Genomic DNA, 26,576 nt, shown 5'->3' on the forward strand with positions numbered 1-26,576 from the left:
TATGCCCAACCGCAGGCAACATGTAACCATGAAGTCCCAGGACCTTCACATCTGGCTTCATCACCTGCCGGATATTCTGACTTGTAGTGTGTGTTGGGGGGGGGGGGGGGGGGGGGTACTGAGGAGCTGAGAATGTATTTTGGGATAAACTCATTGATTGGCTGGGCCTGGCTCCCCAGTGGGTGGACCTATGCCCTCCCAGGCCCACCAATGGCTGCATCCCTGCACAGCCATATGAAATCCATAGATTAGGGAATAATACATTTTTCAATTGACTGATTTCCTTATATGAACTGTAACATGGTAAAATCTTAAATTGTTGCATGTTGTATTTTTTTGCTCTCTGCCAAGCATATATCTATATCAAACATTAGGAACGCCTTCCGAATATTGAGTTATGTTTGTCCATTCCCTCTCCTAGCCTGTTCTGGTCCTGTATATTCATGTTGTGCTGTCCTTGCCTCCTAGCCTGCGTGGTGGCAGTAGACCAGAAGATGAGAAATCTGTACTGGCTGTCATGTGATGAAGTCTGTGTTGGCGTCACTAACATGGATCAGGGTTACCCACGAAGACTGTACCAGTCAGGCAGTGAGGTAAGAGCTGTTTATCTGGACTGGCAGCGGGGGAGGCTGTACTTGCTGGAGGCTGGCTGGATCCTATCCATGAGACTGCCAGGAGGAAACCCTAGGAAAGTCCTGAGAGTGGAGGGACACATCGCTGGGCGCATTGTTTTGGACCTACAATCTAACACACTGCTCTGGAACACAGAGGGGGACGGTCAGTATCACTTACTGCAATATTATCTTTAACAGTGAATTCTGTCTCCTATAATGCTTTTTCTTGTGCTCCTCGGTGTTGAGCTGGTCATCTGGTTAGGAATGATCATGTTGTGTGGGGATGGCGGGGCTGGTGCAAACGCAACCAAAGAAGCAACCATGTACAAATTAATGTAACATTTGAGCATCTCACCAATTTATTTTCACCTATGTATTTTCAGTTTGTGTGTGATATGGGTGTTGAAGTGTTTATTTTGACATAAATAAACTTTTCTAAACATTAAGAACCAGGTAGATCTGAACTTTGCTGTTGGAAGGCTACATCTGTGTTCGGCTGTCGCCACTGACTTTGCACATGGACTTTCATTAACAGTCGGTTGCTTTTGCCTTACCGCTCTTTGTGCTCCTTGACCCTGTGTAGATCTGAAGATCATGAGTCTGTTGAAGTCCCAGACTCACCTGGCAGGCAGAGAGTGGAATGTCCCTGGTTCCATCATGGCCGCTCACTCTCCGCTCCTGGTGTCGCTGTTTAATGATGTCATCACTGTGTGGGACCGACGGGACAGGAGGCGTGTCCACGATGTCCCTGTCGGACCAGGCGTTGTCAGGGTGATTGTGGCTCTGGATGTAAAAGAAGGTTGGTACAATAGCGTTAATGTATAGTGAACAAAAATATAAATGCAACATTGAACAATTTCAAAGATTTTACTGAGTTAGTTCATTGAAGGAAATCAGTCAATTGAAAAATTAATTAGGCGCTAATCTTCAGATTTAACATGACTGGGTGAGGGCACAGGCCCACCCACTTGGTAGCCAGGCCCACACACTGGGGAGGGCATAGGCCCAGCCAATCAATAGGTTTTTCCCCAGCAGGGTTTTATTAGACTGAAATAAAAGCATTTCATCCTTACTTTGACGGGAACTAAAGGACTTCCCACTTTTAGTCCTAATTTCACATTTCCTTGTAAAAGATGAATGTGAACATCATCCAAGCATCACATGGAACACAGCCAAACTCATTCAATAAACCAGTCACATGTTGCGCTGACTAAAAACTAATAAATTGCCCACCTAACAGCTAGACTTGTTTCCAATGCATCACATATCTGGTGAGCATGAGACTAATGTAATGTTAATAAAAAATGCCTATTACTGAAATTATTTGGCAGCCATGTTTGTTTGTATTTGAGAAGCAAACTCTCTAATGCCATTCACTATAAGACAAAAATAAACCAAGTAAAAGATGGATTTACATTTGTTTTACTTAACAAGGCAAGTCAGTTAAGAACAAAATCTTATTTACAATGACGACCTACCGGGGAACAGTGGGTTAACTTCCTTGTTCAGAATGACAGATTTTTACTTTGTCAGCTCAGGGATTTGGTCCAGCAACCTTTTGGTTACTGGCCCGACGCTCGAACAACTAGGCTACCTGCCGCCCGTGCGCCCATTGCCTGAAATATCAACTTAGTTTGGCCACTTTTCAGCATTTTACAAATCTTCAATGTACTTAGTGTATGTAGGATAAAATGTATTTAGTATGACAAATCACAAAGCAAATCACCTCGCATTTCACCCTAAATACAAACCTAACTGTAGCGTGAAAGCTAAACAGGGTTGCCAGATATTGGTAAACAATTATTTGATGTATATGTAGCGGGGATCATTTCATTTGGATGGGGAGTAGTTTCAAGGTCATCGTGGGTTAAAATGGGGGAAAGTATCATGGGGGGGGGGGGGGGTGTGATGCAGGAAATATTATGAGGGGGATTTATCAATTAAACAAGTTTACAAGCTAAATAAAACACCTGGAAAAGGGGGTCTGAGCTGGGAATTAAAAATTAGCCCCTGACTGGGGAATTGTGTTTTGAACTGTCATCCAACTCGGGAACATGGGATTCTTTCTAGAGTGCTGACCTGAATATCACGGACGTCATGATTTGACCTTGTATATTTCTGAAGTTCCCAGTTGTCTTGAAAGCACCATAAATCAGTGGCGTGAACCATCCCTAAACTTTGTTTAGTTAACCTGTCTGGGAACGGTTTCCGCTAGTGGAACCCCTTGCCAACAGCCAATGAAATAGGAGGGCGCCAAATACAAATCAACAAATCTCATAAATCAAAATTCTCAAACATACATGTTTTAGGCGCCATTTTAAAGATACAATTCTCATTAATCCAGCCACAGTGTGATTGCAAAAATGCTTTACAGTGAATGCTCCACAGTGAACGCTCCACAAACGATTGTCACAAAAAGCACAAATGGAGAGAAAATGAATCCCTAACCTTTGATCTTCATCAGATGACACTCATAGGACTTAATGTTACACAATACATGTATGTTTTGTTCAATAAAGTGCATATTTATATCCAAAAATGTAATTTTACATTGGCGTGAAATATGTGGTGATTTTGCAGAGCCACATCAATTTACAGAAATACTCATTATAATTGCTGATGAAAATACAAGTGTTATGCATGGAACTTTAGATACACTTCTCCTTAATGCAACCGCTGTGTCAGATTTTTTAAAAACGTTACGGCAAAAGCATACCATGTAATAATCTGAGTACGGAGTTTTAGAGCCCAAACCAGCCAAAAGAAATATCCGCCATGTTGCGCAGTCAACATTAGTCAGAAATAGCATTATACATATTTACTTACCTTTGATCGTCATCAGAATGCACTCCCAAGAATCCCGGTTCCACAATAAATGTTTGATTTGTTCGATAAAGTTAATGTATGTCTATATACCTCCTTTTGTTAGGGCGTTTGGTAAACAAATCGAAACGCGCGTGCAACTTCCAGTGGAAAGGTCAGACAAATTCCAAAAAGTTAAATACTGGTCGTAGAAACATATCAAATGTTGTATAGAATCAATCTTTAGGATGTTTTTAACAAAATGTTAAAATGTTCCAACCATAGAATTCCATTGTCTGTAGAAAAGCCATGGAACGAGAGCTAACTTTCTCGTGACCGTGCTTCACAAGCCAGACCACTGACTCAGAGCCCTTATTCCCTCCTCCTTTATAGTAGAAGCCTCAAACAAGTTTCTAAAGACAGTTCAAATCTACTGGAAGCCGTAGGAAGTGTAATTCGACCCCATAGACACTGTATTCGGTAGGCCACGCTTTGGAAAAACTACAAACCTCAGATTTCCCACTTCCTGGTTGGATTTCAGGTTTTTGCCTGCCGTATGATTTCTTATACACAGACATCATTCAAAACGTTTGAGAAACTTTAGTGTTTTCTATCCAAATCTACTAATAATATGCATATATTAGCATCTGGGACTGAGTAGGAGGCAGTTTACTCTGGCCACTCTTTTCATCCAAAAGTGAAAATGCTGCCCCCTATCCTATCTTCTTTGGTCCGACAGACGCTTATGTGACAACCTGGATATGGTATGTCAACAAACATGCTGCCACTCATAGCTGGCAAATAGCTTACCATTAGCTCATCATAATATAATAACAATCAGAACTTTCAAAAGTGTTAACAGATTATTACAATATGCAAGAATTGGAGTGCATGATTTGTCACCAGCTCATGAAAATATGTGAATAAAACAGTGAATAGTGTTCTGACCAGATATGAGCAAATGTCTGATCTGTGGAAACACTGGACAAGTGCTTGGGCTCTTGTCAAAGAAAGAAGTTTGACTGGCTCAGTGGAGCCTCAAACATACATTCCGCAACAGTGAAATGGGCTACTTTCTACATGTAATAATTCAAACTGTTAGAAAATAAAACTTGTTAGAAAATAATTAGCCTATAGTTAATTAGCAGGCAACGTGCCTTGGTTTGAGGGCAGCGCAGATTAACACTCCTGTTCCGCAAAAATCAGATTGAGTGTATTTTAACATTCCGCACATAGAAAAACTCATGCTGGGGGAACTATTGGATATATGGAACTCACACGTGAAAGGTTAGAGGCCTTATATTGTCCCCAATGGTCACGTTGTTTAATCAGTTTCTTGATATGCCGCACCTGTCAAGTGGCTGGATTATCTTGGCAAAGGAGAAATGCTCACCAACATATGTAAAACATTTGTGTACAGAATTTTAAAAGTTTGTGCAACATCGCTGGGATCATAACTAGGGACCAACACTTTACATGTTGTATTTATATTTTTGCATTTAAGGTTGTATTTAAAGTCTCAGGGGGCTTATGTTGAGTAAAGGAAGGTTAGTGGGATCATTAATGTCTTTAATTCCAAAAGAAAAGGCAATTAATCTGAAAATGAATTTAAATGGATGCTCATGTTTCCAACTCAGTGCCTCCTGCTCAGCCAGTCTGTACCAGTCCATCAGTGATGTGTCGGGGCTCAACTTTGTGCATCTCCCAAACTCAGCTGTGTGACACATTGAGAGACTGCCCTGATGGTTTTGATGAGGAGTCCTGCATTACTAAATGTCCAAACCGAGGTAGATATTTTATCGCTTTCTGATATTTGATACTGCTTTGCCACCCAGAAAACCCCTTAAATCCTCTAAATCTTTCTTCATGGTCCCTCTTATGTGCGTCTCCCAGGTGAGTTCCGGTGTAAGGACAGGAGGAAATGTATTGAGAGGAGTCTTGTTTGTGATGGACGCGCTCATTGCCATGATGGCTCAGATGAGATTGGCTGTCCAACGATAGCTGCTCCAACATCCCAAACCGCGCCCCTGAAGTGCCGTATGGGTTCCAGACTGTGCAAGGATGGGAGAGAGTGTGTCCTGCATAGCCATGTTTGTGATGGAGAGGTGGACTGTAAGGATGGATCAGATGAACAGGACTGTGAGCGCCTCTGCAAAGCAGGTCAGAAGCTCACCTCTTGATCTGGTGTAATGTGTTTAATCACAAGTGGCCAGTTTCAGCACAAATCCATTCATTCATCAATGTCCTTAGGTCAGTTCCAGTGTACTCATTGGTTGTTAGCTCAGCTCAGTTCCAGTATACTCATTGGTTGTTAGCTCAGCTCAGTTCCAGTAAGCTCATTGGTTCCTACCTCAGGTCAGTTCCAGTGTGCTCATGGGAAGAAGTGTATCGACCAGCAGCAGATGTGTGATGGGAAGGCACAGTGCCAGGACCGTTCTGATGAAATGGACTGCTTCAAGCGCACCAAGAGCTGCAGTCATCGCTGTGACAACAATAGCCGCTGTATCCCAGAAACCTTCCTCTGTGATGGAGAGAGAGACTGTTCGGATGGCTCTGATGAGGAAGGCTGTGGTGAGACACTGCTGACTACTTGGACAGTTGGTACAGAAGGATGAGGAGAGTTTATTTAAATTAATCTAATGTAACCTCTCTCCCTAGATTCTAACAAGGCCCTTCCTCCTGTCCTGCCAACTCTGGCTCAGACCTGTACTAGTCCATCAGTGAGGTGTCGGGGCTCAACTTTGTGCATCTCCCAAACTCAGCTGTGTGACACATTGAAAGACTGCCCTGATGGTTTTGATGAGGAGTCCTGCATTACTAAATGTCCAAACCGAGGTAGATATATTAACTTCTTGGTCCTACTTGAGACGTCTGCGTCTCACGTAGGCACCTGGAAATGCAAATGCGCTACGCTAAATGCTAATGTACTCGTTAAAACTCAAACGTTCATTAAAATAGACATGTAGGGTATTGAATTAAAGCTACACTCGTTGTGAATCTAGCCAACGAGTCAGATTTTTAAAATGCTTTTCGGCGAAAGCATGAGAAGCTATTATCTGATAGCATGCACCCCCCAAAATACCAGCACGACACGTAAACAACAGATTTTGCGGTAGCCGGCACTACACAAAAACGCAGAAATAAAATATAAAACATTCATTACCTTTGATATTCTTTGTTGGCACTCCTATATGTCCCATAAACATCACAAATTGGTCTTTTTACCGATTAAATCCGTCCATGAATGCCCAAAATATCCATTTGTATGGCCTGTCTGCATCACGAAAAAAGCTCTCTTCCAACACGCAACGTCATGTTTAAAAATGATATAAGTTGCCTATATTCTTTGACAAAAAACTTCAACCTACTTTTATAACCCAACTTTAGGTATTTGTAAACGTTAATAAGCGATCAAATTGATCACTGGGCGATCTGTATTCAATAGCAGCTACAAAAAAAGTGTCCATTTTTCAATCTTCCAAAATCGATTGAGGTAGGCTGGATGGAATCTAGGATCTATTCGTAATGTCTCAATGGATTTTTGTCAATGAAAATGACGTTTTGGCGACATCGTGTGGAAGCTGTAGGAATTGCATCCGTCTCCATATTAAATTTGGTTTCCTTTAAATAATCCATGAAAGGGGCGCATGGATACTTTTTTCAGATTTCAGTGAGCAGTTTTTCTTGCGCTTTTCGATGAAACACACGCTCTGATATAGTCACAGCCGTGATTTAACCAGTTTTAGAAACGTCAGAGTGTTTTCTATCCACACATACTAATCATATGCATATACTATATTCCTGGCATGAGTAGAAGGACGCTGAAAAGTTGCGCGATTTTTAACAGAATGTTCGAAAAAGGAGGGGGCAGGATAGAGGTTTTAACGCTTTCTGATATTTGATACTACTTTGCCACCCAGAAAACACCTTAAACCCTCTTAACCTTTCTTCATGGTCCCTCTTATGTGCGTCTCCCAGGTGAGTTCCGGTGTAAGGACAGGAGGAAATGTATTGAGAGGAGTCTGGTTTGTGATGGACGCGCTCATTGCCATGATGGCTCAGATGAGATTGGCTGTCCAACGATAGCTGCTCCAACATCCCAAACTGCGCCCCTGAAGTGCCTTTTGGGTTCCAGACTGTGCAAGGATGGGAGAGAGTGTGTCCTGCATAGCCATGTTTGTGATGGAGAGGTGGACTGTAAGGATGGATCAGATGAACAGGACTGTGGTGGTGAGTTTGATTTCTGACTGTGGTTCCACTTTGGTCAGTCGGGACGTTTTCTAAATCGACTAAGTGTCTGACGGTGTTTATAAAATGGCATGACGTCCCAAAAATGGGGAGCCGGACAGAACTGCCACTTGCAGTACACGGTCAACAATGTGACAAAGGTTATACAATGTTTTGTAGGGCTGTCAGAGTTAATCAGTTAACGTAAGTTAATCTTTTTGAAATTTTAGTGCACATGTTTTTTATCGCGAATAAGCGCATTGTCTGAAAGCGTTGAACATTAGGTCAAAAGACATCTCAAATCTACAATGCCATGTAATGCATATTAAAATTGCAGTTAAAGAAAGTGTGCGTTGTCAATTTACCTAATTTTGCTAACCGTTACCTTAGACAAAGTCAAGACATCAATATTCTTGTAATGTTTTTTGCATGAATCTTAAATGATGGCTCACTGAATAGGCAGGGGGTATATCAAAATAATTAAGACTCAGCACGCTTTGGAAGTCATTCAGCAGTTTTTACTGATTAAGTACAATACCATTCGAAATGAATGTTGAAAGTTTAAATTATATTCCTAAAACGTAAGTAAAAAATGATGCCGTCGCTGCCTCCTGTTGACTACACATATAGATAAATATCCTGTCAAAATCGACAACTAATGTGCAGAAAAGGTTATTTATAGTACATGTTACAATCTACACAAACTGTACATCTGCAACAATAATCATATACATTTTTAAATGAGTACCTTATAAACTGCACACGCACCAAAAAAAGTTTATTAGCAAGTGCATCGGTGATGTTGTACCCACAGGGTCTATTAAAACCTTCCCCAACCAGAAACCGTGGATTGATGGCAGCATTCGCAAAACTGAAAGCACGAACCACTGCTTTTTAATCGGGGCAAGGTGACCAGAAACATGACCGAATACACAGTGTAGCTATTCCCTCCAAGGCAATCAAACAAGCTAAGCGTCAGTATAGAGAGAAAGTAGTTACAGTTCAATGGCTCCGACACGAGAGGTATGTGACATGGTCTACAGTCAGACTACAAAAGGAAAACCAGCCCCGTCGCGGACCACGATATCTTGCTCCCAGACAAACTAAACAACTTTGTCGCTTTGAGGACAAGACAGTGCCACTGACACGGCCCACTACCAAAACCTGTGGGCTCTCCTTCACTGCAGCTAACGCTAGTAAGACATTTAAACGTGTTAACCCTCGCAAGCCTGCCGGCATCCCCAGCGGCATCCTCGGAGCATGCGCAGACCAGCTGGCTGGTGTGTTTACGGACATATTCAATCAATCCTTATCCCAGTCTGCTGTTCCCACATGCTTCAAGAGGGCCACCATTGTTCCTGTTCCCAAGAAAGCTAAGGTAACTGAGCTAAATGACTATCCGCTTCGTAACACTCACTTCCGTGCTTTGAGAGACTAATCAAGGACCATATCACCACCACCCTACCTGACACCCTAGACCTACTCCAATTTGCTTACTGCCCCAATAGGTCCACAGACGACGCAATCGCACTGCCCTAACCCATCTGGACAAGAGGAATACCTATGTAAGAATGCTGTTCATCGACTACAGCTCAGCATTTAACATCATAGTACCCTCCAAACTCGTCATTAAGCTCGAGACCCTGGGTCTCGACCCCGCCCTGTGAAACTGGGTCCTGGAATTCCTGACGGGCCGCCCCCAGGTGGTGAGGGTAGGTAACATCTCCACCCCCCTGATCCTCAACACTGGGGCCCCACAAGGGTGTGTTCTCAGCCCTCTCCTGTTCACCCATGACTGGGTGGCCATGCCCGCCTCCAACTCAATCATCAAGTTTGCAGACGACACTACAGTGGTAGGCTTGATTGCCAACAACGACGAGACGGCCTACAGGGAGGAGGTGAAGGCCCTCGGAGTGTAGTCAGGAAAATAACCTCACACTCGAGGTCAACAAAACAAAGGAGATGATCGTGGACTTCAGGAAACAGCAGACAGAGGAGCCCCCTATCCACATCGACGGAACAGTCGTGGAGAAGGTGGGAAGATAAGTTCCTTGGCGTACACATCACGGACAAACTGAAATGGTCCACCCACACAGACAGCATGGTGAAGGCGCAGCAGCACCTCTTCAACCTCAGGAGGCTGAAGAAATTTGGCTTGTCACCAAACACTCACAAACTTTTACAGATGCACAATCGAGAGCATCCTGTCGGGCTGTTGCCTCGTACAGCAACTGCTCCGCCCACAACCGTAAGGCTCTCCAGAGGGTAGTGGGCTCTGCACAACGCATCACCGAGGGCAAACTACCTGCCCTCCAGGACACCTACACCACCCGATGTCACAGGAAGGCCAAAAAGATCAGACAACAACCACCCGAGCCACTTCCTGTTCAACCAGCTGTCCTCCAGAGGGCGAGGTCAGTACAGGTGCATCAAAGCGGGGACAGACTGAAAAACAGCTTCTGTCTCAAGGCCATCAGACTGTTAAATCGCCATCACTAACATTGAGTGGCTGCTGCCAACATACTGACTCATCTCTAGCCACTTTAATAATGAGAGATTGATGTAATAAATGTATCACTAGCCACTTTAAACAATACCACTTTATATAATGTTTACATTACTCTTCTCATATGTATATACTGTACTCTATACCATCTACTGCATCTTGCCTATGCTGTGAGGCCATCATTCATTCATATATTTTTATGTACATATTCTTATTCATTCCTTTACACTTGTGTGTGTATAAGGTAGTTGTTGTGAAATTGTTAGATTACTTGTATATTACTGCAGGGTCGGAACTAGAAGCACAAGCATTTCGCTACACTCGCAATAACATCTGCTAACCATGTGTATCTGACAAATAAAGTTTGATTTGACAGTTGGAAAATGTTTACTAGCTTGTATATTAGCAGGTGAGACATGTTACCTACAGTCTAACCCTTTGTGCTGAATTGTTTTGGGGAAACTAACGCTTCATTAGACTTGTTCTGGGTAGACTGTAAAAGGCTTGTCCATTATCTTGGTAATACTCTCTGCCTACAGAATCTCCAGTTCCACTTACTACAGCTTATTTGGCTCCAACTACAACCATTCCAGATATTCTTCCTGCTCAGCCAGTCTGTACCAGTCCATCAGTGAGGTGTCGGGGCTCAACTTTGTGCATCTCCCAAACTCAGCTGTGTGACACATTGAAAGACTGCCCTGATGGTTTTGATGAGGAGTCCTGCATTACTAAATGTCCAAACCGAGGTAGATATATTAACGCGTTCTGATATTTGATACTGCTTTGCCACCCAGAAAACCCCTTAAACCCTCTAAACCTTTCTTCATGGTCCCTCTTATGTGTGTCTCCCAGGTGAGTTCCGGTGTAAGGACAGGAGGAAATGTATTGAGAGGAGTTTGGTTTGTGATGGACGTGCTCATTGCCATGATGGCTCAGATGAGATTGGCTGTCCAACGATAGCTGCTCCAACATCCCAAACTGCGCCCCTGAAGTGCCTTTTGGGTTCCAGACTGTGCAAGGATGGGAGAGAGTGTGTCCTGCATAGCCATGTTTGTGATGGAGAGGTGGACTGTAAGGATGGATCAGATGAACAGGACTGTGAGCTTCTCTGCAAAGCAGGTCAGAAGCTCACCTCTTGATCTGGTGTAATGTGTTTAATCACAAGTGGCCAATTTCAGCACAAATCCATTCATTCATCAATGTCCTTAGGTCAGTTCCAGTGTACTCATTGGTTGTTAGCTCAGCTCAGTTCCAGTATACTCATTGGTTGTTAGCTCAGCTCAGTTCCAGTAAGCTCATTGGTTCCTACCTCAGGTCAGTTCCAGTGTGCTCATGGGAAGAAGTGTATCGACCAGCAGCAGATGTGTGATGGGAAGGCACAGTGCCAGGACCGTTCTGATGAAATGGACTGCTTCAAGCGCACCAAGAGCTGCAGTCATCGCTGTGACAACAATAGCCGCTGTATCCCAGAAACCTTCCTCTGTGATGGAGAGAGAGACTGTTCGGATGGCTCTGATGAGGAAGGCTGTGGTGAGACACTGCTGACTACTTGGACAGTTGGTACAGAAGGATGAGGAGAGTTTATTTAAATTAATCTAATGTAACCTCTCTCCCTAGATTCTAACAAGGCCCTTCCTCCTGTCCTGCCAACTCTGGCTCAGACCTGTACTAGTCCATCAGTGAGGTGTCGGGGCTCAACTTTGTGCATCTCCCAAACTCAGCTGTGTGACACATTGAAAGACTGCCCTGATGGTTTTGATGAGGAGTCCTGCATTACTAAATGTCCAAACCGAGGTAGATATATTAACTTCTTGGTCCTACTTGAGACGTCTGCGTCTCACGTAGGCACCTGGAAATGCAAATGCGCTACGCTAAATGCTAATGTACTCGTTAAAACTCAAACGTTCATTAAAATAGACATGTAGGGTATTGAATTAAAGCTACACTCGTTGTGAATCTAGCCAACGAGTCAGATTTTTAAAATGCTTTTCGGCGAAAGCATGAGAAGCTATTATCTGATAGCATGCACCCCCCAAAATACCAGCACGACACGTAAACAACAGATTTTGCGGTAGCCGGCACTACACAAAAACGCAGAAATAAAATATAAAACATTCATTACCTTTGATATTCTTTGTTGGCACTCCTATATGTCCCATAAACATCACAAATTGGTCTTTTTACCGATTAAATCCGTCCATGAATGCCCAAAATATCCATTTGTATGGCCTGTCTGCATCACGAAAAAAGCTCTCTTCCAACACGCAACGTCATGTTTAAAAATGATATAAGTTGCCTATATTCTTTGACAAAAAACTTCAACCTACTTTTATAACCCAACTTTAGGTATTTGTAAACGTTAATAAGCGATCAAATTGATCACTGGGCGATCTGTATTCAATAGCAGCTACAAAAAAAGTGTCCATTTTTCAATCTTCCAAAATCGATTGAGGTAGGCTGGATGGAATCTAGGATCTATTCGTAATGTCTCAATGGATTTTTGTCAATGAAAATGACGTTTTGGCGACATCGTGTGGAAGCTGTAGGAATTGCATCCGTCTCCATATTAAATTTGGTTTCCTTTAAATAATCCATGAAAGGGGCGCATGGATACTTTTTTCAGATTTCAGTGAGCAGTTTTTCTTGCGCTTTTCGATGAAACACACGCTCTGATATAGTCACAGCCGTGATTTAACCAGTTTTAGAAACGTCAGAGTGTTTTCTATCCACACATACTAATCATATGCATATACTATATTCCTGGCATGAGTAGAAGGACGCTGAAAAGTTGCGCGATTTTTAACAGAATGTTCGAAAAAGGAGGGGGCAGGATAGAGGTTTTAACGCTTTCTGATATTTGATACTACTTTGCCACCCAGAAAACACCTTAAACCCTCTTAACCTTTCTTCATGGTCCCTCTTATGTGCGTCTCCCAGGTGAGTTCCGGTGTAAGGACAGGAGGAAATGTATTGAGAGGAGTCTGGTTTGTGATGGACGCGCTCATTGCCATGATGGCTCAGATGAGATTGGCTGTCCAACGATAGCTGCTCCAACATCCCAAACTGCGCCCCTGAAGTGCCTTTTGGGTTCCAGACTGTGCAAGGATGGGAGAGAGTGTGTCCTGCATAGCCATGTTTGTGATGGAGAGGTGGACTGTAAGGATGGATCAGATGAACAGGACTGTGGTGGTGAGTTTGATTTCTGACTGTGGTTCCACTTTGGTCAGTCGGGACGTTTTCTAAATCGACTAAGTGTCTGACGGTGTTTATAAAATGGCATGACGTCCCAAAAATGGGGAGCCGGACAGAACTGCCACTTGCAGTACACGGTCAACAATGTGACAAAGGTTATACAATGTTTTGTAGGGCTGTCAGAGTTAATCAGTTAACGTAAGTTAATCTTTTTGAAATTTTAGTGCACATGTTTTTTATCGCGAATAAGCGCATTGTCTGAAAGCGTTGAACATTAGGTCAAAAGACATCTCAAATCTACAATGCCATGTAATGCATATTAAAATTGCAGTTAAAGAAAGTGTGCGTTGTCAATTTACCTAATTTTGCTAACCGTTACCTTAGACAAAGTCAAGACATCAATATTCTTGTAATGTTTTTTGCATGAATCTTAAATGATGGCTCACTGAATAGGCAGGGGGTATATCAAAATAATTAAGACTCAGCACGCTTTGGAAGTCATTCAGCAGTTTTTACTGATTAAGTACAATACCATTCGAAATGAATGTTGAAAGTTTAAATTATATTCCTAAAACGTAAGTAAAAAATGATGCCGTCGCTGCCTCCTGTTGACTACACATATAGATAAATATCCTGTCAAAATCGACAACTAATGTGCAGAAAAGGTTATTTATAGTACATGTTACAATCTACACAAACTGTACATCTGCAACAATAATCATATACATTTTTAAATGAGTACCTTATAAACTGCACACGCACCAAAAAAAGTTTATTAGCAAGTGCATCGGTGATGTTGTACCCACAGGGTCTATTAAAACCTTCCCCAACCAGAAACCGTGGATTGATGGCAGCATTCGCAAAACTGAAAGCACGAACCACTGCTTTTTAATCGGGGCAAGGTGACCAGAAACATGACCGAATACACAGTGTAGCTATTCCCTCCAAGGCAATCAAACAAGCTAAGCGTCAGTATAGAGAGAAAGTAGTTACAGTTCAATGGCTCCGACACGAGAGGTATGTGACATGGTCTACAGTCAGACTACAAAAGGAAAACCAGCCCCGTCGCGGACCACGATATCTTGCTCCCAGACAAACTAAACAACTTTGTCGCTTTGAGGACAAGACAGTGCCACTGACACGGCCCACTACCAAAACCTGTGGGCTCTCCTTCACTGCAGCTAACGCTAGTAAGACATTTAAACGTGTTAACCCTCGCAAGCCTGCCGGCATCCCCAGCGGCATCCTCGGAGCATGCGCAGACCAGCTGGCTGGTGTGTTTACGGACATATTCAATCAATCCTTATCCCAGTCTGCTGTTCCCACATGCTTCAAGAGGGCCACCATTGTTCCTGTTCCCAAGAAAGCTAAGGTAACTGAGCTAAATGACTATCCGCTTCGTAACACTCACTTCCGTGCTTTGAGAGACTAATCAAGGACCATATCACCACCACCCTACCTGACACCCTAGACCTACTCCAACTTGCTTACTGCCCCAATAGGTCCACAGATGACGCAATCGCACTGCCCTAACCCATCTGGACAAGAGGAATACCTATGTAAGAATGCTGTTCATCGACTACAGCTCAGCATTTAACATCATAGTACCCTCCAAACTCGTCATTAAGCTCGAAACCCTGGGTCTCGACCCCGCCCTGTGAAACTGGGTCCTGGAATTCCTGACGGGCCGCCCCCAGGTGGTGAGGGTAGGTAACATCTCCACCCCCCTGATCCTCAACACTGGGGCCCCACAAGGGTGTGTTCTCAGCCCTCTCCTGTTCACCCATGACTGGGTGGCCATGCCCGCCTCCAACTCAATCATCAAGTTTGCAGACGACACTACAGTGGTAGGCTTGATTGCCAACAACGACGAGACGGCCTACAGGGAGGAGGTGAAGGCCCTCGGAGTGTAGTCAGGAAAATAACCTCACACTCGAGGTCAACAAAACAAAGGAGATGATCATGGACTTCAGGAAACAGCAGACAGAGGAGCCCCCTATCCACATCGACGGAACAGTCGTGGAGAAGGTGGGAAGATAAGTTCCTTGGCGTACACATCACGGACAAACTGAAATGGTCCACCCACACAGACAGCATGGTGAAGTTGCAGCAGCACCTCTGCAACCTCAGGAGGCTGAAGAAATTTGGCTTGTCACCAAACACTCACAAACTTTTACAGATGCACAATCGAGAGCATCCTGTCGGGCTGTTGCCTCGTACAGCAACTGCTCCGCCCACAACCGTAAGGCTCTCCAGAGGGTAGTGGGCTCTGCACAACGCATCACCGAGGGCAAACTACCTGCCCTCCAGGACACCTACACCACCCGATGTCACAGGAAGGCCAAAAAGATCAAGGACAACAACCACCCGAGCCACTTCCTGTTCAACCAGCTATCCTCCAGAGGGCGAGGTCAGTACAGGTGCATCAAAGCGGGGACAGACTGAAAAACAGCTTCTGTCTCAAGGCCATCAGACTGTTAAATCGCCATCACTAACATTGAGTGGCTGCTGCCAACATACTGACTCATCTCTAGCCACTTTAATAATGAGAGATTGATATAATAAATGTATCACTAGCCACTTTAAACAATACCACTTTATATAATGTTTACATTACTCTTCTCATATGTATATACTGTACTCTATACCATCTACTGCATCTTGCCTATGCTGTTCGGCCATCATTCATTCATATATTTTTATGTACATATTCTTATTCATTCCTTTACACTTGTGTGTGTATAAGGTAGTTGTTGTGAAATTGTTAGATTACTTGTATATTACTGCAGGGTCGGAACTAGAAGCACAAGCATTTCGCTACACTCGCAATAACATCTGCTAACCATGTGTATCTGACAAATAAAGTTTGATTTGACAGTTGGAAAATGTTTACTAGCTTGTATATTAGCAGGTGAGACATGTTACCTACAGTCTAACCCTTTGTGCTGAATTGTTTTGGGGAAACTAACGCTTCATTAGACTTGTTCTGGGTAGACTGTAAAAGGCTTGTCCATTATCTTGGTAATACTCTCTGCCTACAGAATCTCCAGTTCCACTTACTACAGCTTATTTGGCTCCAACTACAACCATTCCAGATATTCTTCCTGCTCAGCCAGTCTGTACCAGTCCATCAGTGAGGTGTCGGGGCTCAACTTTGTGCATCTCCCAAACTCAGCTGTGTGACACATTGAAAGACTGCCCTGATGGTTTTGATGAGGAGTCCTGCATTACTAAATGTCCAAACCGAGGTAGATATATTAACGCGTTCTGATATTTGATACTGCTTTGCCACCCAGAAAACCCCTTAAACCCTCTAAACCTTTCTTCATGGTCCCTCTTATGTGTGTCTCCCAGGTGAGTTCCGGTGTAAGGACAGGAGGAAATGTATTGAGAGGAGTTTGGTTTGTGATGGACGCGCTCATTGCCATGATGGCTCAGATGAGATTGGCTGTCCAACGATAGCTGCTCCAACATCCCAAACTGCACCCCTGAAGTGCCTTTTGGGTTCCAGACTGTGCAAGGATGGGAGAGAGTGTGTCCTGCATAGCCATGTTTGTGATGGAGAGGTGGACTGTAAGGATGGATCAGATGAACAGGACTGTGAGCTTCTCTGCAAAGCAGGTCAGAAGCTCACCTCTTGATCTGGTGTAATGTGTTTAATCACAAGTGGCCAATTTCAGCACAAATCCATTCCTTCATCAATGTCCTTAGGTCAGTTCCAGTGTACTCATTGGTTGTTAGCTCAGCTCAGTTCCAGTATACTCATTGGTTGTTAGCTCAGTTCCAGTATGCTCATTGGGTCCTACCTCAGGTCAGTTCCAGTGTGCTCATGGGAATAAGTGTATCGACCAGCAACAGATGTGTGATGGGAAGGCACAGTGCCAGGACCGTTCTGATGAAATGGACTGCTTCAAGCCCACCAAGAGCTGCAGTCATCGCTGTGACAACAATAGCCTCTGTATCCCAGAAACCTTCCTCTGTGATGGAGAGAGAGACTGTTCGGACGGCTCTGATGAGGAAGGCTGTGGTGAGACACTGCTGACTACTTGGACAGTTGGTACAGAAGGATGAGGAGAGTTTATTTAAATTAATCTAATGTAACCTCTCTCCCTAGATTCTAACAAGGCCCTTCCTCCTGTCCTGCCAACTCTGGCTCAGACCTGTACTAGTCCATCAGTGAGGTGTCGGGGCTCAACTTTGTGCATCTCCCAAACTCAGCTGTGTGACACATTGAAAGACTGCCCTGATGGTTTTGATGAGGAGTCCTGCATTACTAAATGTCCAAACCGAGGTAGATATATTAACGCGTTCTGATATTTGATACTGCTTTGCCACCCAGAAAACCCCTTAAACCCTCTAAACCTTTCTTCATGGTCCCTCTTATGTGCGTCTCCCAGGTGAGTTCCGGTGTAAGGACAGGAGGAAATGTATTGAGAGGAGTCTGGTTTGTGATGGACGCGCTCATTGCCATGATGGCTCAGATGAGATTGGCTGTCCAACGATAGCTGCGCCAACACCCCAAACTGCGGTGAAGTGCCTTATGGGTTCCAGACTGTGCAAGGATGGGAGAGAGTGTGTCCTGCATAGCCATGTTTGTGATGGAGAGGTGGACTGTAAGGATGGATCAGATGAACAGGACTGTGAGCTCCTCTGCAAAGCAGGTCAGAAGCTCACCTCTTGATCTGGTGTAATGTGTTTAATCACAAATGGGCAGTTTCAGCACAAATCCATCCATTCATCAATGTCCTTAGGTCAGTTTGTGTGCTAATTGGTTGTTAGCTCAGTTCCAGTGTGCTCATTGGTTCCTACCTCAGGTCAGTTCCAGTGTGCTCATGGGAAGAAGTGTATCGACCAGCAGCAGGTGTGTGATGGGAAGGCCCAGTGCCAGGACCGTTCTGATGAAATGGACTGCTTCAAGCCCACCAAGAGCTGCAGTCATCGCTGTGACAACAATGGCCGCTGTATCCCAGAAACCTTCATTTGTGATGGAGAGAGAGACTGTGTGGACGGCTCTGATGAGGAAGACTGTGGTATGAGCCTGATCTCTAAAAAACATTTCCATTGTAATGGGTGTTTAGAACCCATTTCCACTGATGTGGTTCCACGTTGTTTAGAACCCATTTCCACTGATGTGGTTCCATGTTGTTTAGAACCCATTTCCACCTTGTCTGAACCCGTTTCTACTTCTACTAGTTTTTTGCAATCATTGCTCTCCTCTGCTTCTGCCATCTCGCTCTCCTCCCAGTGGCAATTCTTTGTGGCCAGCAGCAGTATCAGTGCAGTAATGGTCAGTGTGTGTCTGAGGCTCTCCGTTGTGACGGCCATGCTGACTGCGGAGACCATTCTGACGAGGTGGGCTGTGCCAAACCCCCCCACTGTCCCCCGGAGCTCCGCTGCCCAAACAGCCACGAATGTCTTGTGGAGGAATGGCTGTGTGATGGGGAACAGGACTGCCAGGACGGTTCAGACGAGATGGTGAGGAACCCGCCTAATATTAACCTTCACTTTAAAATGATTGTGCCAAACATTTATATACTTGCTCACAGCCAGATGAACTCATGGATACCACTTTTATGGCTCCATGACCAGTATTAAGGAAGTAGTTTTGGAAACCAATACAAACTAGCATGCTAGGTTAATTGCCATCATCTCTCACAATCAATTTACCTTAACCCATCTCTAAATTCTGGGTAAATTTCAGAACTGTAAGGTGTCTCCAGTGAAGTGTGGGGAGTTCCAGTGGAGCTGTGTCTCTAAGACCCAGTGTATCCCTGCAACCTGTAGGTGTGATGGACAGAAAGACTGTGAGGACCACAGTGACGAGGCCGGATGTGAGCTTACACAAAGGGTTATGGTTACATTTGTAGTTGGCCAGGTGAAGTGCTCCAACCAGCTGTGGTAGTGGAGAGTGTGTGGACCAGTCTGTTGTTTTACTGTAGGTGACCAGTTGAAGTGCTCCAACCAGCTTTACCAGTGTGGTAGTGGAGAGTGTGTGGACCATTCCTTGCTCTGTGACCAAATCATCAACTGTCCTGATGGATCTGACGAGGGGCACGGTTGTTCCACCAATAACTGCTCCAGCCCTGGGACCCCCCAATGTGACCAGCACTGTGTCAGCACCCCTTACGGACCGGTTAGTACCCCCAACCCAGGGTTTTCAAAACCCGGTCCTGCGTAATATTACATTTAACACTTTTCACATTGTGTACCCTCAGGACACCACTCTACTACCACATCTACAAAACAAAATCCATGTTACGTGTGGGTAGAGTACGTGTTAGTATGTGTATGCTTGTGACCCTTAAAGTCCCCGCTGTTTCATAAGGTTTATTTTTATCTGTTTAAAATCTGATTCTACTGCTTGCATCAGTTAACTGATGTGGAATAGAGTTCCATGTAGTCATTGCTTTATGTAGTACTGTGTGCCTCCCATAGTCTGTTCTGGACTTGGTGACTGTGAAGAGACCTCTGGTGGCATGCCTTGTGGACTATGCATGGCTGTCTGGGCTGTCTGCTAGTATTTTAAACAGACACCTCGGTGCAGTTAGCATGTCAACCCTTCTTACAAAATCAAGTAGTGATGAAGTAAAGCTCTCTACTTTGATCCATGAGCAATTGACATTGGCTATTATTGTTAGCTCTGTGTACATTTTAGGGGCCAGCTGCGCTGCCCTGTTCTGAGCCGATTGTAATTTGACAGCTAACCACGACTGGGCAGTAGTCCAGGTGAGACAAAACTAGGGCCTGTAGTACCTGCCTTGTTGATAGTTAAGGCAGAGCAGTGCTTTATTATGGACATACTTCTCCCCATCTTAGCTACTGTTGTATCAATATGTTTTGAAAATGACAGTTCACAATAGTTTGACTCAAAGCAGTTTAGCTTGAGTTTTAGTTTGAAATATTAGGACCAACTTATTTATTGCCACCCATTCTGAAACTAACTGCAGCTCTTTAAGGGTTGCAGAGATTTCACTCGCTGTAGTAGCTGACGTGTATGGTGTGGAGTCCTCCGCATACACGCTGGCTTTACACAGAGGCTGAAGAAATGTGGCATGCCACCTAAAACACTTTTACAGATGCACAATTGAGAGTATCCTGTCGGGCTGTATCGCCACCTGATATGGCAACTGCATCGCCCACAACCACAAGGCTCTCCAGAGGGTGGTGCGGTCTGCACAGCGCATCACCGGGGGCAAACTACCTGCCCGCCAGGACAACTACAGCACACAAAGTCACTGGAAGGACAAAAATATCAAGGACAACAACCACTTGAGCCGCTGCTTATTCACCCCGCTAACATCCAGAAGGCAAGATGGCATCGCAGTGTAGACGTGGTTTGTTGTCCTCTCGTTTACTTTCATATTTTTTGTCTTTTTGGTTATATTCCATTTTCTTTTTCAATCTCTTTTTCCATTTTTAAAATTAAATATACCTTCCTGTAACCCGCCTCACTCAATGTGACACGGATCCGCAATTTCTTTAACCTATAGCCAAAACTTTCATCAGAAGGTTGCCAGCTAATTAGTTAAGTTACTAGCCATTTAGTCACTGTTAGCCACTGCTAGCGGCCTTTGCCCTCTGCTCAGGCACCAGCTGTTTTTTTAGCCTGGATAATACCTGCCAGCCTCGGACTGTTTTTCTCCACTACAACGCCAGATTTCTGCCATAAACCCTGGACCATTGATCATCACAGCTAGCTGCCACTGAGAGACCCAGCCCCGAAGTTAGCCCTGAGCCAGACTCATCTCCCGGCTAGCAAACAAAATTACTACAACTACAATACCTCTTTTGCCAGGTCCCTTTGTACCACCACGACTGGTCCGCAGATGTAATTTCATCAGCTGTGCCTTCAACCGGCCTTTGCTGGACGACGGAGCAGATGCTTCTATTTACCCCGGACTGCTAACTTTAAACGCCATTGCTCCCGCGTACTAGCGTAGTAACAACCTAGCGTTTCCCTATTTCATCTATTGCTCTACACTGGACCCTATGATTACTTTGCTACATAGCTGATGCCTGCTGGACTGTTGATTTATCACGGTACTCCACATTGTTTACCTTTGTTTCTGTCGGCCCTAGCCCCGAACTCAGGCCCTGTGTGTAGTTAACCAACCCTCTCTGCCCATTCATCGCCATTGAACCTGTTGTTGTTGACTTAGCTGATTAGCTGTTGTCTTACCCGTTGTTGACTTAGTTAGCTCTCCCAATCAACACCTGTGATTGCTTTATGCCTCGCTTTGTCTCTCTCAAATGTCAATATGCCCTGTATACTGTTTAGGATAATTATCATTGTTTTAGTTTACTGCAGAGCCCCTAGTCCCACTGCATATGCCTTAGATACCTCCTTTGTCTCACCTCCCACACACGGGGTGACCTCACCCAGTATAACCAGCATGTCCAGAGATGCAACTGTTCTTATCACTCATTGCCTGGGTTTACCTCCATTGTACCCGCACCCCACCATACCCCTGTCTGCACATTTTGCCCTGAATCTATTCTACCACGCCCAGAAATCTGCTCCTTTAATTCTGTCCCCAACGCACTAGACAACCAGTTTTGCTAGCCTTTAGCCGTACCCTCATCCTACTCCTCTGTTCCTCTGGTGATGTGGAGGCTAATCCAGGGCCCTGTGTGTCCCCAGGCACTAATGTAATCGAAAACATTGGTTTCATGCATGTTACATCAGAAGCCTCCTCCCCAAATGTGTTTTACTTACTGCTTTTGCACACTGCCAACCCTGATGTCCTTGCCATGTCTAAATCCTGGTTCAGGAAGGCCACCAAAAATTCAGACTTCCATACCCAACTACAACATTTTCTGTCAAGATTGCAACTCCTCCCCCTTTGGCAGTTATATCTACTGCAGAGATAGCTTGCAAAGTTCTGTCATACTTTCCAGGTCTATGCTCAAACAGTTCGCACCTCTAATTGAAAAAATGAATCTCCAGAAATAAGTCTCGCTCTTGCCGCCTGTTATAGACCCACCTCAGCTCCCAGCTGTGCCCTGGACACCATATGTGAATTGATTGCCCTGTCTTCAGAGTTCATTCGTTCTGACCTTAAATGCTTAACACCCCAGTAGTCCTACAATCTAAGCTAGATACCCTCAATCTCACACACATTATTAAGGAATCCACCAGGTAGAACCCTAAATCTGAAAACATGGGCACCCTCATAGATATTATCCTGACCGACTTGCCCTCCAAATACACCTATGCAGTTTTCAATCAGGATGTCAGTGGTCATTGCCTGCAAAACTAAAATGCTTTGACACTAAAGTCCATGGAGATCAAGAGAACCTCCTCCCAGCTGCCCATTGCACCGAGACTAGGCGGCACGGTCACCACCGATAAATCCATTAAAATCAATTTCAATAAGCATTTCTCTACGGCTGGCCATGCTTTCCTCCTGGCTATGCCAACTGCTCCGTTACCCCTATTACTAGTCTGTTCAACCTCTCTTTTTCTCAGAGATCCCTAAAGATTGGAAAGCTGCCGTGGTCATCCCCCTCTTCAAAGGGTGAGACACTAGACCAAACTGTTAGACCTATCATCCTGCCTTTCTAAAGTCTTTGAAAGCCAAGTTAATAAACAGATCACTGACCATTTGGAATCCCTCTATCTTCTCCGCTGTGCAATCCGGTTTCTGAACTGGTTGCGGGTGCACCTCAGCCATGCTCAAGGTCCTAAACGAAATCATAACCGCCATTGATAAAAGGCCGTACTGTGCAGCTGTATTCATCGTCCTGGCCAAGGCATTCAACTGTCAATCAAAGTATTCTTATCGGCAGACTCAATAGCCTTGGTTTCTCAAATGACTGCCGCGCCTGGTTCACCAACTACTTCGCAGATAGTTCAGACCTCTGGCAGTCTATCGGGGTACCACGGTTCAATTCTCGGGCCGACTCTTCTGTATATATCAATGATGTTGCTCTTGCTGTGGGTGACACCCTGTTCCACCTCTACGCAGACTACACATCTGGCCCTTCTTTGGACACTGTAAACTAACCTCCAAATGAGCTTCAATGCCATACAACTCTTTCTGTGGCCTCCAACTGCTCTTAAATGCTAGCAACACCAAATGCATGCTTTTAAGCCGTTTGATGCCTGCACCGGCCCGCCTGACTAGCATCACTACTCTGGACGGTTCAGACTTACACTGGAGACTTACATTTCCCTCACTAAATTTAAACATCAGCTAACTGATTGCTGTAGCTGTACATAGTCCATCTGTAAAAAGCCTATCCAATCTACCTACCTCATCCCCATATTGTTTTTATTTACTTTGCTGCTCTTTTGCACACCAGTATCACTACTTGCACACCATCTGCTCATCTATCACTCCAGTGTTAATCTGCTAAATTGTAATTACTTTGCTACTATGGCTTATTTATATGCAAATTGAGGTGGATCTAGGGTGTCGGGTATGGTGGAGGTGAGTGCTATGGGGTGATAGTCATTTAGTTACCTTTTGTTTTCTTGGGTACAGGAACAATGGTGGACATCTTGAATTAAATGGGGACAGCAGACTGGGCTAAGGAGAGATTTAATATATCTGTAAACACTCCAGCCAGTTGGTCTCTGAGGATGTGGCTAGGAATGTCTGGGCTGCCAGCCATGCGAGGGTTAACACGCTTTAATGTCTTACTCACGTCGGCCATGGAGAATGAGAGCCAACAGTCCTTGAGGCCTGCGTCAGTGGTGGCATTTTATCCTCAGAGGGTGAAGAAGGCGTTTAACTTGTCCTGGAGCAAGACGTCGGTGTCCAACGTGGCTGGTTTTCCCTTTGTAATCCATGATTGTCTGGAGTCCCTGCTACATGTCTGAGCTGTTGAATAGGGACGCCACTGTCTCTGTACTGATGTTTTGCCTGTGGTTGCCTTACGTAGAGCATAACTAAACTGTTTGTAATTCTGCCATATTCCCAGTGTCATAACTTTACTTTTTATCTGATCAACTAACTGTTTAGTTGTTACTGAATTGAATTAATCATGTAACAATTAACTCATTAGGATTTGGGGCACCACGAGCTGTCTAAAGAGTTACCATCTCCCGATATACACTCTACAAATGTCTTTACTATCACATTCATAAATGGTCAACCTTTAAAATCATAACCTTGTATCGTATCATCATTCTGAAAAGTCGTAACCTCCTGCATCTGCAAAAGCCTTATGATTCAGTGCTGCACAAATGGGTTTATGTAATAGCTAACTAAATGGTTACACAGGATATACATACACACTTCAAACATTAGAAACAGGTCCCTAGCAGACTGACAACGATATGTCGGCTTCTTAGAAAAGACATGGAGGGCAAGAAGCAGAGACATAATACTTTGGTACATTTAGAAACTACTCTCACAGTAATAATGTACTTTGCACACGAACCACCGTCTGTTTGGAGTAAAATCATGAATGTATTTGGTTCTTAGTGTATTTCTCCTACAGGGCCATGGAAAGGGGTTGGTTGGGCCTTTCCACGGCACACGTAACGCTCTGATTGTCCAAAAGGGGTCCCCATCCATCTGTTCTTCCATTCACTCTGGAAAATGAGTCATTGAAGATAAGCTAGCCAGCCGTGTCAATGGTTCCTAGTGGGGTGTTGAGTAGTAGAATGGTCCCACTTAAATTCACTTTTCTAGATACTTAGGGCAGCTATTCAGCTGTAACAGTGATTTGTCCGGGAGGTGAGCTTCTCGCCTCTACCTTGTTGAGATTTCAGAGTTCAAACCACTAGACGTTAGCTGCAGCTCGCTGCCTTTCTGGTCTAGGTTAATTAACACATTTTATACAGTTCTTCAAAAGGGGCAGTTCATGAGGCTGACATGCCATCTGACCTTTCTCAAGGGGGAGGTGCCTACTTACTTGTACAAAGTTATAGAAAAGTTTCTAAGAGGAAATTGATCACATTATCAACAAAAACACATTGTTCATATTTTACACAACTTAAGAGGATGGGAACTTCACACAGTGTATACGTTTCAAGTCACAGTATTTCCTCTATTTTTAATGGCATCACAAAATGAGCCAATGTGACTCACCACCTGGATTCGGTCTTATGTAGCAATGTGAAATTGCTTTTGGAAAGTAATTCTGCTTTGAAAGTTGTAAACTCAACTTGTAAACCCACTTGAGAAAATGGTCTTTGAATGTTTTGGTATCTAGTGAAAGGCTCTGTCTACACCATTCAGCATCGTTCACATCCTCTTATGCTTTATCCCCACCCATCCCGTTTTGCTCTTGGAGCGCACATTTGACGCTCTGGCCGATTTGTTTACCTCTGGATAACATAAACAGCCTAAACCGCTCTGCTGGCAACAATTTCATTACGCTTTTTGTAGACGTTTACTGACCGCGGCCATATTCAATGGGTGCTGTAGACACGTCACATAACGTAAGCTAACGAGGCAGCCAGCTAACATTAGCTAGTTAAACAACAATGAACTAAGTGGCAACAATGCCACAGTGTTGGGGGCTAACCAACCAGGTCCAATGTTAGCTAGCTAACATTAGGCTCTAACTAGAAAAGCAAACGGCTCTGGGGAAACAAGTAATGCCAGCCAACATTAGCTAGCTAACAGTCCACTATCTTGAAATGAAACAACTTTGTCGGAATTAGAAAACGTGTATCCGAATGTAGCTATCTTACCTGTATACATCAACATGCATCATGGACGCGTCACCCTGTCAGGAATGCAATACCACGGCTTAGTTTGAAGATGTAATCTGAAGACTGGTGTTTTCTACGTCTTCTTAGCTATCATACTCTAATTCCACTGATTTCAAAACGTGATCCTCCAAAAAAATGGAGAGCAACACTTATGCAGCTCCACTACTTAAAAAAAAGCTGCATTAGACAGGATTACCAAGTCTGACGAGCTCAAATAGATAGTCTTCAATATGGCAGACAAATCTGAATGCCTCTCTTGGCATGTCCAGCCCACTCATCTCAGCCAATCATGGCTAATGGGAAAGTTGCTAGTGTTTTGTGGCTTAACCAACAAGGCTCCTAATTTAACCATTTTAATCGTATGAAAGTTCATGTTCGAATGCAATTACTTCCCAAAGAGATTTGTTCAAATATCTCTCCTGTGAAGTCGTGACTTGCGACATACGCCTAGTTTCCTGAATCGGGTCACAAATGACATTCTTTAGATCGCCTCTGACCATTCCCCACATTCTATGTTAAAAAATATTGTGACAGTATTCGCTTTAGAACGTGTTAGTTTCGGCGG

General features: G+C 44.1%; 1 protein-coding gene across 4 annotated transcripts in view; it reads left to right on the forward strand.

Moving 5' to 3' along the window:
* The window catches only part of si:dkey-88l16.3 (uncharacterized), an 84,604-nt gene that overhangs the window by 17,816 nt on the left and 40,212 nt on the right, over window positions 1–26,576 (forward strand). For 2 of the 4 annotated variants that reach the window (XM_090226070.1, XM_090226071.1), the window contains exons 13-33: window positions 469–777; window positions 1,198–1,413; window positions 5,054–5,203; window positions 5,310–5,576; window positions 5,772–5,987; window positions 6,075–6,251; window positions 7,395–7,646; window positions 10,689–10,895; window positions 11,002–11,268; window positions 11,464–11,679; window positions 11,767–11,943; window positions 13,087–13,338; window positions 16,383–16,589; window positions 16,696–16,962; window positions 17,153–17,368; window positions 17,456–17,632; window positions 17,739–18,002; window positions 18,156–18,371; window positions 18,587–18,816; window positions 19,043–19,172; window positions 19,281–19,474. In XM_090226070.1, coding sequence (XP_090082196.1) covers window positions 469–777; window positions 1,198–1,413; window positions 5,054–5,203; window positions 5,310–5,576; window positions 5,772–5,987; window positions 6,075–6,251; window positions 7,395–7,646; window positions 10,689–10,895; window positions 11,002–11,268; window positions 11,464–11,679; window positions 11,767–11,943; window positions 13,087–13,338; window positions 16,383–16,589; window positions 16,696–16,962; window positions 17,153–17,368; window positions 17,456–17,632; window positions 17,739–18,002; window positions 18,156–18,371; window positions 18,587–18,816; window positions 19,043–19,172; window positions 19,281–19,474 — 4,607 coding nt within the window. The remainder of the gene's footprint in view (window positions 1–468; window positions 778–1,197; window positions 1,414–5,053; window positions 5,204–5,309; window positions 5,577–5,771; window positions 5,988–6,074; window positions 6,252–7,394; window positions 7,647–10,688; window positions 10,896–11,001; window positions 11,269–11,463; window positions 11,680–11,766; window positions 11,944–13,086; window positions 13,339–16,382; window positions 16,590–16,695; window positions 16,963–17,152; window positions 17,369–17,455; window positions 17,633–17,738; window positions 18,003–18,155; window positions 18,372–18,586; window positions 18,817–19,042; window positions 19,173–19,280; window positions 19,475–26,576) is intronic. The other 2 variants (XM_090226073.1, XM_090226072.1) reach the window with 2 other exon arrangements.

This window comes from Oncorhynchus mykiss, chromosome 28 (assembly GCF_057628025.1).
Source record: "Oncorhynchus mykiss isolate SJ-2025 chromosome 28, ASM5762802v1, whole genome shotgun sequence".
Classification (NCBI taxonomy): domain Eukaryota; kingdom Metazoa; phylum Chordata; class Actinopteri; order Salmoniformes; family Salmonidae; genus Oncorhynchus; species Oncorhynchus mykiss.